At 34.1% G+C, this 12,835-nt stretch overlaps 1 protein-coding gene across 1 annotated transcript; it reads right to left on the bottom strand.

The window, feature by feature from the left end:
• Nucleotides 1-6,601: 6,601 nt before the first annotated feature.
• On the bottom strand, nucleotides 6,602-10,857 carry LOC121251698 (brassinosteroid LRR receptor kinase-like). The gene has a single exon (XM_041151021.1). The coding sequence runs from the start codon at nucleotides 10,582-10,584 to the stop codon at nucleotides 6,988-6,990; it is 3,597 nt and encodes a 1,198-aa protein (XP_041006955.1). The 5' UTR covers nucleotides 10,585-10,857; the 3' UTR covers nucleotides 6,602-6,987.
• Between the last annotated feature and the right edge of the window lie 1,978 nt (nucleotides 10,858-12,835).

The raw sequence follows: 12,835 nt of genomic DNA, 5'->3' as shown, positions 1-12,835 counted from the left end.
ATGTGTACAAAGTTTAGAGTACAAACATCTTTTAAAATAAATAAGATCAATTTTAAAAATCTATATATATATATATATATATATATTATAATGAATAACGCTTTCTTTAAATGGATTTCACATAAATTGCATCAGCACTGATATTATAGATGGGCCTACGGCATGTCTTTCAATTATGGATCTTCACTGTGCTATCTCTTGTTCGGTTGCCACCATACACTACCCGTTAGCTGTCTGCTGCCCGAGCCTCATCCGGTCAAGTTTCCACGTGTGGTAGACTGTTAGTAGAGTTGGTATCGATGGCTAAGTCTGACTTCGAAAAGGATCAGTGTTTGTAAAACGGTTGCCATTTTGGTCCATTCAGAAATATCATTTTCTTAATTTTATTATTTATTGAAAAAAAATCATTTTATTTACATGTCTTTACACCATATAGTAGCATAATTTAACTTGAAATATAAATTTTAAAACTTTAAATTTTATTAATTAAATTATACCAAGAGATAGATGGTATATAGTATAAGAGTCTTCGATAAATGACAGAGCCACCGAATTTTTGTAAACATATTTTGTATCGATTTTTTTTACTTAATGATTAAGAAATTATTTTTTAATAAATTTATAAATTTTATTTTATTTTTAAAAATATTTAAAGTGATTTAAAAAATATTTGAAGAAAAAAGAGAAAAAAAAAAGTCTTTAACTAACACTTTTTTAATTAATATTAGTCATTAATTATGTCCTAGATTAAGGTCAAAAGTCATAGGAAATAATTTGACGTGAACAGAATTTGACAGATTAAAAAACACCAAAGTTAAGGTTGCCTGGCCTTGATTTGAGAGTTATCTCTAAAGGGGTCACACGGTGGGAAAGTCACTTTTGGAGGTCGATTTTATATAGGGGACCTGAAAGCGACGGCAGCGTAGTAGGAGAAGGCGACGCTGTAGGGTAACCCCTCAGACAGGCCCACGTGGCCCGTAGCCCCACGTGTTGCCCAGCCCACCTCTGCGCTGTTCTGTTCTGCACGTGTTGGACTGAATGCTTCAGTACTAGGGTCTTACTCACGCCAACCAACCCTGTCTCACGTGTACACACACAAATTCTGCATATTTTCGGTTCCAAAAACGACTTTGCGTGACAGCAATGCTAATAGTTACACAGAAAATTACACGCCTGGACGCGGGTTGTTGCAGATATCTGTGGTTTACACTACAGGAAGACAGGTGGTACAGTAGATAGCAAAATGCTATTTAGGTATAGTTTAGATTTAAAGATGAGTTGAGATGAGTTGTGAATAATAGTAAGAGTTGTGAGTTAAAATTACTGAATAGTAGTGAAATAAATTTAGATGAATTGAAATAGATTATGAATACAAACGAGGCCAAGTGGTTCAAACTAACTTTATGAATCTAACGTTTAAACATCACATTTTTAAATTATAAAATTTATCTCAATTCAAAATTTTTTTATACGTGAAACTTATAATTTTTTTCAACTAAATATTTATTTACATACGAGACTCATAACTTTTTTTCACTTCTTATAAATATATCTAAATTTATCTTAGCATTCAAATACATTTAAACTCATCTTAGGTAAGACTCCACAAAACTCAATATACTATCTCAACTCAGCTTAACATCCAAACGAAACCTAACCTCTAAGATCAAAAGTTCAGATGTATGGTGTATAGTATCACGTTGTCTTTTCCAAAAATTCTACACATGCGATATATATCAAAAGTGCTTTCAATCCCAAAATTATTTTCTAATTGCATATGTATGCAGGTCATATATATGTAACATATATATCAGGAGTATTTTCAAATTAATGATTTGGCGAATCAATTATACTAGAGGCAAAGCACGCATATAAGTTAAGGTATTAATGGATTAAAAATTTAATTAGTCTAATAAGAAATGTAGACTTTTGGAATGTTGATAATTAAGTACCAACGGAGAAGGAATTAGGATCTCTCGTTTCTATTATATTAATAATTTAGTCAATACGTTTGCAATACAATTTCAGCTTGGCAATTAATGAAAGGAGAATGATATTTGGCTCCATGAATTTGCTCCCTCAAAATTATCGTTCGGATATTTTAATTTTTTTTATTTAATGATTAAGAAATTAACTATCAATGAAATTATGTATTTTTTTCTCTTAATGATTAAGAATGTTTAAAAAAATATTTGAAAAAAAAATACAATTACACTAATGATAATTTTGAGAGGACAAATTCAAGTGGCTAAGTATCAACGCATTTCGTTTGGATGATTAACTCATTATTACAATTTTTTTAAATTTCAATACAAAATATAATAAATAATTTAACTTTTTCAAATCTTAAAATAATAATAATATTAAAAAATAATATTCTAACAATATTTTATTATCTCAACTCAATTTAATTCAACTCATTTCAACATCCAAACATAAACTAATAGAAAGTGTAAGGCATAAAAACCCGTCACACGCGAGGAAAGAATGATGGGGTTCATTACACGCAATAGGCGAGGAAATGATAACGGGCGCCAAAGGCACGATCACAAGAGATCCATGTGATATAAGGCAATGAAAGGTTAAAGCTAAATAAAACACACTTTAGACCCTAAGATAAGGCTCTTAGGGGACTATAGTAATCGATAAGAAACCTCATCCAATGGAGTCTATCTCAGACCATGCAAGGCACACCATACAGGGCAGCTCAGTCTTTATAAGAAAAATTTTATTCATCATTTTCATACACCATACTATATTTTTTCTCTTACTAAATATGTGATATATGGATAATAAGTAAAAAAATTCAATTAGTTTAAGAAAAACAAAACCAAAAAAAAAAAAAAAAAAGTATGGTGTGTGAGAATGATAAGTAGCAAAGCTCATCTTTATAAATATACCCACAGGTACATACTGCAAACATGATTTGACTGGATTAAGAGAACATGATTTCTCTCTATTGGAGACATCTCCACTAGGTTCCCAAGGTTATTTTTTTAAAAAGTTCTTCGTATCATTCACTATTTATTATCACACACCCTACATCTTATGAAAAAAAAAAACTGTTAGGTATGAGAGTGAATGGTAACCGATGTATTACAAATCCTTTTTTGTATTATTGTTGACATCGCTAGAAATAACATTAATAAAAAGAAAAGAAAAATGTGTTTCTAAATCAAACTTCTTTATTATTAATATAAAAACTTTTTTATTGTAAAAGAATTATAGTCTATAATATGATTCATATAAAGTCACACAAATATGTAAAGTAATTCTTTTGTAAATCTTTTCTATAGACCTAACATTCATCTAGTAAGATAGACAAGTAATGGCGATGTTTTCCCAATCTTATAAATCAATCACCTCCGGGCTCCGAGACAGCTAGCATGTCGATTCCAAGACTCTTCCCAGAGACACACCAGCTGTCATATGACCTCAAAACAATGGCCTATGTCGAGTAATAAACATGAATGGCATTTATAGTGAACACCAAATTGGCCACATAGTGACAAGGGGACGGTATCGAGGAATCAGCTACAGATGTCTTGCGCATGCATTCCATATATCATTTAATTAAATTAATGCCATGCAAATTGTACCTATCAATACAAATACCTTCAACATGATGTCTGTTCCTCCAAATTTCTAAAAGCAATATTTAACGCTAATTAACATAATATGATTTCTTATATATATACATATATATGACATTTTTATTGCTTTTTTAAATAAATAAATAAAATCTTAAAGGTACAACGGCCTGTACTTGTACCGTACATGCATAGTAGCAATTTTACTACATGTATTTTCTGTAATCTAATTGAGAGTAAGCTGTAACCCTCAGAATAAAACAAAAGGAGAGATTTTTTTTTTTTTAACTAAATTATTATTTATAGCATATAGTTTATTGCTATGACAGTATATTAGCATAGTTGGCAGGGAAGAAATTTTGAGGAAAGAAAATACTACTTTGCCCTCCCATTTGTACAGCTTCATTTGACCACTTGACAAATTTTTATTATTATTATTTAGTGATTAAGAAAGTGATTTTAAGTGTATTAGATTTTTTTTAAATTTTTTAAAATATTTAAATATATTAAAAATTATGAAAAAAATTGAAAAAAAAAACCAAAACTCAAAAGCGATAAACATGAGCGGCGGCAGAGTAGCCCGACTCTTTGAGGAAAGCCTCCTTACTCTTTTTTTTTTTTTTTTGGAATTTGATATTAATGAATAAACAAATAACAGGATGTGGTTTTTTTTCCCCAAGGTTTTAAATTTTAACCTCAATTAATCTCTGAGAACCGGTATTAATCCACCATCCTACGCAAATAAAATAATTTTAAAGATACCAAAAACTATGAGAATGAGAAAATTATTAGCTACTTTTGAAGTATAAAGTAAGGTTTTGAATTTTGTACTGTACTGCCGATTCGACCGAAATATTTCGTTTATATAATATAGTCGGTATAGATAAGGGTATAGTTTTATACCGGTCAAAATTTCAGCCATTTCAACACTGACTGATATTTTGACTCGTACAGATCGATATTTCGGCTTTTACTTTCTTCTTTTTCTTTTTTTCTTTTCTTCAAACAATAAGTTCATTTTTTTATCCTCTAATTTAGACTAGATTATTTATAATTTATATATAATTTATTCATATATAGACTATTATTTTAAAATATAATTTATATATATTTATATATAATTTATTTATATATAAATTATTTTAAAATAGTATCTAAAAAGATACCTATACTAAAATATCTTGTTTGAATGGTTCGACCAAAACGAATACCAATACCATATTCAAAACATTGATAGAAAGTACCTTTTTTTCATTAGCCAAATATTGGTATTTTTCGCTATCATTGGCAAAAAGTGGAGTAATGGCCTTTAATATAAACTCAGTTTCTCCGACAATGTCCACTAATTCAACCCTGAATTTCATGCATAACAGTGCCAACACCAAATTGACCCCCCAATTATAACTTTTCTCACATAATCTTAAATCAAAACAATATAAATTATAATCCAAAGTTTATAAATTAGATTTTCTTTATAGTAAAAATATATGATGTAACACAATAAGCTACATCAGTGTTAATCTATAAACTATTTTTATGAACCAAATTAATCTATACATTTGATAGTTAGTTTTTTTTTTTTTTTTTTTAATCTTTAGAATAATGACTATTTGGCATCATTTGCTACCTCCATTCAAAACTCCCAACATTTATATAATTTTCAATCATGGCCACTTTTATTATTTATATACATATAATTCTAAATTAATATTTGCATATTTTATAGCCTAAGCCATGTGGGCTTTGCCCATGTGAGTCCTGATTGATAATTTGGTGCTCATGACTGAAAAGTCAAGATCTGAAGCAACATCATGTTGATAATGTTCATCGATGACAGCAATTAAACAACTTGTATGCATTTGTTTTCGTGCTAAGTTAATGCATGCTTATAAAATAAAATAAATAAATTATTACTTCCTAGGTCAAGGCCACGTGTGATGTGCACATTTTGTCGATCGACAAGAGACAAAATTTCTATTTTTAATTTGCTTTGTTTTTATAGAAAGGAGAGGATAATATTTAAAAAAAAAAAAAAAGAAATTCCAAGATTGATTATTATTGACACTTGAGGAGCATGCTGCCAGTTTTGTGCATAGGTTTTGGAGTTATTGAGATTTGGACTAGTTTTTATAGATGGTACAGCCATAGATGTGAATGGCAAAAGAAATAGAGAAACTCCCAAGAGTATATAGAATAGGGGTTTAAAGAGAAATGGTCCCTGCCTTCTTAATTTCTGGATAAAACTGGGGTATGAATTAAAAAATAGAGTTGGACAGGATACAGTTTTAGAGCATGCAAATACAACCCATTTTATTTAAAAAAAAAAATAAGATATTTCTTTAAAAAAAATGATTTTTTTCATGTGAATTTCATATTTATTCACTTTTTTTTAAAGTGAATATGCGAAACTTGTACATTTTAAAACTATAAATATTATTTCTCTCAAAAAACATGGTTCAAAAATCTTCCACCAGGAATGATAATAATCTTTTGTTAATGAATATTAATGTAAATAATTAATAGATAAGCCCACTTTAAATTCAAGATATATTAATATTAAAATTTATTTTACAAATTAAATTATGACAAATAAGTGTGTGGTATATAGGATTTAATATACAATTATTCTTAAAAAAAAAAAAATGGAAAACAGCACTTGGGGTTTCCCACATTCATGCACTTGTCTTTGAACTTTTTGGATGTTCCTTGGAATGCAGAAAGCTTTCTACAGTTTCGAAGCTATTCTTCATTTGACTACGAACATAGATAAGAGAAAGATGAAGACGACATTAAATTCATAAATACGATATCCGAATACTGAATCAGTGAAGGTTTTGCACACATGATGGAGTTACGAATCTCTGACTCCATTGGTGCCATGATTTCAGTATATTTTGCAGAACACGGGGACATTTCTTGGCATTAATTTATATTATAAAAATGGAACAAAAGTTGGGTCATCACACAGAGAGAGAGAGAGAGAGAGAGAGAGAGAGCAAGTCAAGCAGCAATAGCATGAAGAAAGGGCCAAAAGAACCCTCCACTTATAGTCACCATCACTGAGGTAACAGATGCAATGGCCACTTTTGAGGATTACATGATCTGAATGAAAAGTTCACTCGTGAAGAAAATCTACGAACCAGTACAGAACAACAACTTAAGACTGTTATATACAGGTTTTATAACTTGCAAGTTAAACAACCTTCTATGTATAAATAACAAGATTACATACATTAAATCACAGAGATACATGCACAGATGCAGCAGCAGCAGTTTTTATGCCACTTGAAGTGCTAAAGAAGAGGGGAAATTTCTGGGGGAGCAAAGAAATTCATCTCCACCTTTCTTCTTTCTTGGTTCCAAAGAACGCTCTTGAAAATTGCTTGAAACTGTTGATCTACTGCTTGATCAGTTCAGAGGCTTCTTTTATACTCATCTCTACCATTTCAGCTGCACTGAAAGCTCCATCTTCGGTGGCAATGGTAGATTGAGAGTCCATCCCAGACCCTGCTTGGATTTCCTTGAACATTGCCATCACTTGAATCATTGTGGGTCGTCGCATCGGCCGATCATTCAAGCAGGCACATGCAACCTCTAAGTGTCGTAAAAGCTCAATCTCAAGCCCGGGATCCTCTTTCATGAGCACCGGATCAAAAACATCACTTACTCTCACTTTGACTTGCTGTTTCACCCACCCCACAAGATTGTTGTCACCAAAATCAGGCGAATCCGTAGATCGTTTCCCAGTTAGCAGCTCAAGCAAGACTACTCCATAACTGTAGACATCACCACTAGGAGTACATCTGAAGCTCTGATAGTATTCAGGAGGGACATAGCCAGGAGTTCCTGCTAAAGTGCTGACGCTTAAATGGGTATCCATTGAACTCAAAAGCCTGGCCATTCCAAAATCAGAGACTCTGGCTTCCAAGTTTTCATCAACCAGAACATTGCTCGATTTCATATCCCTGTGAAGGATGTGTGGTATGCAATTGTGATGCAGAAAAGCCAATCCCCTTGCAGCCCCAATGGCAATCTTTCTCCTTGCAGCCCAGTTCAGCTTTATCCCAACTTTCTTTTGGCCATGGAGAACATCATCTAAGCTTCCATACCTCATGTACTCATAAACCAAGAGCCTTTCTTCTCCTACTTTGCAGTAACCCAGAAGAGGGACAAGGTTCCTGTGCTTAATTTTTCCAATGGTTTTCATTTCAGCGGTGAATTCCCGATCACCCTGTCCGCTAATATATTTAAGTTTCTTAATGGCAACAATGCTCCCGCCTTTCAATCGCGCTTTGTACACGTCGCCAAAACCACCAGAACCAATAAGGCTGTCGTTGTGAAAGCCGTTTGTTGCTTCCAGAAGATCAGCAAAAGTGAACTTCATAAGGGGTTTCTCAAATGCTGTAAGGTGAATGCTTAATGCTTCACGGGCACTGATTAACTTCCAATTGATATTGGCTATGCCCGAGTGGGAACGACTCTCATTATAATCATCAAGTGTCATTTCCTTCTTCTTCCTCCTTTTCTTGATTTCGATGGCAACTATGATCAAACCAAAGATACAGAAGAGGGAAAACAACAATCCCATTGCCACACTTCCAGCAAGGGATGCTTGCCTCCTATGGGACTTCTGGTGCTCGGAATTCGGACCCGAGGCCAAATCCCCCCCACATTTAGGAAGAGGATAACCACAGAGACCAGAATTATTCTGAAATTTATACGCTGGAAAAGTGTCAAGCTGCCCCATTTCGGGAATCATTCCAGTGAGATAGTTATTCGACACATCCATCTCCGTAAGCAAAGAAAGTCCAGTGATGGACTGTGGGATCGTCCCTTCAAGTCTATTGCTAGAAAGATCGAGAATGTTGAGACTCTTTAAGTACCCCAGCTCTTCTGGGATTGTTCCAGATATATTGTTATGGCCCAAATTCAATATATATAGATAGAACATTTTTCCCATTTCCTTTGGAATACTGCCGGACAACATGTTATGCGAAATATCAAGAAAAATCATAGACCCATTGTGGTTAAATGTGGGCTGAATCTTACCTCCATATACTCTAGTGAAATTGCAAGGGTTCCTGGTTGAAATCCTATTCAGCAGGGTTTGGCTAATACCTGCAAACTCAAGCAAATTCCCAGCTCCATGGCATTCTTTACTCCCATCGTTCTTGATATACACATACGTCTTCCCACTTATGAAATTTACCGCAATATTGCCAGATTGCCTGAAAAGCGCAGACGGGATAGATCCATTCAAGTAATTGGTATTGAGATCCAACCATATCAAGCTCTTACAGTCCCCGAGCTCCGGCGGAATCCTCCCATGGAATGAATTGTTACTCAGTTTGAGTATTGCAAGGTTCGACAACTGCCCAATCCACCCTGGAATCTCACCACTCAAACGGTTGTTCGACAAGGAGATCCAATTCAGGTTGGTGCAGTTGCTCAACCCCGAAGGAATCGTCCCCGTCAATTCGTTGAAGTCCAGGATCAGATTCTCGAGCGTTTGGATGTACATGAGCTCTTGTGGGATTTCCCCGTGTAGCTGATTCAACCAGAGTATCATGTCCCGGAGTTTGGACAACGTTCCCAAACTCGAAGGGATCGTTCCCGAGAGATAATTGAAGCTCAAATCCAGAGATACCAGCTGAGAACAGTTGCTCAAACTCGCAGGAATCCAACCGGAAAACAGATTGTTCTGTAAGAATAGCTCTTTCAAGCTATTACCGGGAGCTTCGCAGAGAGTGATGGGAATAGAGCCAGACAGATTATTGGAACTAAGATCTAACGTCTCTAATCCCACTAGCTTCGACAAAGAATCAGGCAAAGCACCGAAGAAACTATTGAAAGACAGGTCCAACTTCTTTAAATTGCTCATCTTTGCGAATACTTCAACTGGTAATTTACCGTAGAGCTTGTTTGAACTTACATCAAATGACTCCAACGAAGAACAAACGCTCAAACCCGCCGGGACCGTACCGGAGAGGTTGTTGGTCGAAAGGTCGAGCTCCACGAGGACGCCGGAAGCACACGCGCCGGCAAGCCACGAGGGAATCACACCCTGGAAGTCGTTGCCGGAGAGAGAAAGGAGACTCAGTTTCTCTGCAGGGAGCGCCGGAATGAGTCCGGAAAAATGGTTGTTAGAGAGGTTCAAGAACGCGAGATGGCTGCACGAGGAGAGAGCGTGGCCGATGTCCCCTGAGAACTTGTTGACAGATAAGTCGAGGTGCTCCAGAGCCAAGCAATCTCCGAAAGAAGGAATATCCACAGAGAAATTGTTGGAGGAGAGGTCCAGATACTGCAGGGTGGCGCAGGTGGAGACGGTCGCTATGTCGCCCGTGAGCTTGTTTCCCTCTAAGGCCAAGCGTTGCATACCGTTGCAACCGGCTGAAAACAGCCAGGGGAAAACGGTTGCCCCGGAGAGCTTGTTGAAAGAGAGATCAAGAACCTCGAGACCGAGTTTCAGTGCATTTTTCGTGGAGGAAGGAGAGTCGAGGAGATTATTGGAGAGGTTGAGCGATTTCAAAGCCGAGCACGAACCCAAGTTGGAGAGGTCGGAGAGAGAGCCGGAGAGGCTGTTGTAAGAGAGATCTACGGTGGATAAGACAGTGTTACATTTGGATCCGGGAGCGAAAGAAATGGTGCCGGAGAGATTGGTGGAATGTAGAGAAAGGGTTTCAAGGTGGTCAAGGGAGAGTAGGAAGGCGGAGACGAGGCTGAAGTTGGTACTTAGAAAGGTGGAGCTGAGGTCAATGGAGGAAACCCGGAAGGCTTTACAGGAAATGCCGGTGAAGGTACATGGGTCTCGGTTGGGGAGCCAGTCGGAGAGAAGGGTTGAGTTAGGGAGAGCGGCTTTGAAGTTAATGAGCTGCTGGGTGTCTTTACCGGGTGAGGAAGAGAAGGAAGCCGGAGAGGCTCGGAGGGAGGTCAGGAAAGCGAAGGAGAGGAGAAAAAGACAGAAGTGAGAGCTTGAGAGGCAGAAAGGTTTCATTTTGGATGCTGCAAGGGATTAGGTGTCTTAGGGTCTCAGGGCTTCCATTAGGGAGAGAGAGAGGGAGAGGGGGTGGGGCTTATAAGAAAACTCTGGTTTTTGAGAGAGAAAGTAGTACTGGGTTTCTTTATCAAGGGAGAGAGAGAGAGAGAGAGAGAGAGAGAAGTCAAAAGCGGGAGTGAGGAAGGGAAGAAGAGGTATTTATCAAGTGGAAGGAAGAGGGAGGAGTGGACAGAAGAAGGAACACAGCTGTTGCTCACATGACATGCCATTCCACTCCACGCCACGCCACGCCACCCTCTCTTCCTTCTGGTTTTTGCTGCCGTTTATAATCTTTTTTCTCTCTCGTCTATTTTGTCTCTCTCACTTCCCCGCCAGTAAAATGAGATAATGAAAATTTTTTATCTCATTTTATCTTTATAAATTTTTTAAATTTTTATATAAAATATAATAAATAATTTAATTTTTTTAAAAATCTTAAAATAATAATAATATTTTAACAATATTTTATTTAATTTTCAACTTTCATCTCAATTCACTATTCAAATGGTAATTATTTTTTTCTTTTATAATCAACTTATAAACAATTCTTATATTTTGAAATTTCTTATAATTATAAAAAAAATTAACATATTAATATTTTTTATATTAAATAACGTAGAAAACTTCCATATGAACAATAATTATATTTTAATAAATAATTGTGTTAATAAATAAAATAATAAATATTTTTTTCTAATTTTTGACTAATTATGTTTTGCCAAATAAACACATTAAATATACTCTATAACATTAAATACTATCAGCAATTAATCAAATATTTTTTCCTAATTCTTTAACCTAATTATGTTTTGCCAAATAAGCACAATAAATATAAAATGAGCTCAATATTAAATATAATAATACATTTACAATGCTATTTAGATTATATCTCATATTTATATATTATTAAAGGCTCTAGAGATTTGACCCAATTTCTGTTAGAACTGAAATCGTTAGATACGAGGAGACACGGACGTTCACTCATATTTCGTCTAGTTTCCCAAAAAAAAAACAAACAAAACAAAACGTGCTTCTTAAATTATAATTATAAAATGAGAAATAATTTATATAAATTTTAAATAGACAAGTTTTATATAAATATTTATAAAAATGTGACTCACACTTTAAAAAGTGTAAAAAAATTATTCTTTATTAGTAAGACTTATTTTTTTTATAAAAAAAAAATTTGGATTCCATACTGAGATGGCTCTCTCTTTTTTTTTTTTTTTTTTTTTTTTCTCTCAATTAAAATATTTGAATCTTTCGTACTCTTCGACTCTCTCTCTCTATAAAGCAGTCTCTTTGTCTCTCTCTCTCTAATAGCTTTCCGCGTACGTGCGATCAATGACTGGTCCATTACTGTCAATGAGATTCCTTCCCTTAAGTTAATCCATCATTTTTAATTTAAGCTATCTTTTTTGTTTTGGCTGTTTGTAGGAGTCCTCCTTTCTCAGTATTGGAGCACCCCCTCTTAAGAATCTTCAAAACTTTTTAAGTGTTGGGCCTTTATGCACGGAAGTCTAAGCTTGTGTTTGAGTTAATTTTATATGATTTGAGTTAATTTATAATTAGTAATATTTTTGTTAATTTCATTAAAATATGTATTTAAATATATAAAGTAAGTCAAAATATATTTAACTTTTTATGAAAAATTAAAAAAATAATAAATCTCATCAATTATTGATTTGAGATAGGTTGATATAAGTTTGACATTCAAATAGTTTAGATTCAGAAATAAGTTGAGATAATTTATGAATAGTAGAATAAAAGTTAAATTATTTATTATATTTTACGTGGAAATTTAAAAAAATTATTTTGAGATTTAAAAAAATTGAATTGTTTATTATATTTTAGATAAGTTGAGATGTATTTTGAATTCAAATGAGGCCTCAAACATACTATGAGTGTATTTGTAGCTAGCAATTTGATAATTCGATCCGATAAAGATATCTGTTGTGATATTTTAGTAAATTTTTAATAAGGTTTGAGCAATTTTTTGATAAAACCTTTTGATATGATCCGGCTCGCTTATATATTGTATTAAACTCTTATACAATCATCGTCGTAAATTTAATTACCAATTATATAATGGCAGCAATAAAAATAAAAATGTTGAAATAGGAGGAAGTACTCATCAATATCATTCAGAGATTCAGTCATTGATTTCCATCTCACCAGACACGTTTCGTTTTATTTTACTTGACAGCAT

This window comes from Juglans microcarpa x Juglans regia, chromosome 2S (genome assembly GCF_004785595.1).
Source record: "Juglans microcarpa x Juglans regia isolate MS1-56 chromosome 2S, Jm3101_v1.0, whole genome shotgun sequence".
In the NCBI taxonomy this organism is placed as follows: domain Eukaryota; kingdom Viridiplantae; phylum Streptophyta; class Magnoliopsida; order Fagales; family Juglandaceae; genus Juglans; species Juglans microcarpa x Juglans regia.
Note: the sequence above shows the minus strand (reverse complement) of the source record. Positions and strands in the feature narration are given on the sequence as shown.

Bases quoted from the DNA above. Each gene is read 5' to 3' on its own strand.
- LOC121251698 (XM_041151021.1), bottom strand. From the start codon at position 10,584: ATGAAACCTTTCTGCCTCTCAAGCTCTCACTTCTGTCTTTTTCTCCTC.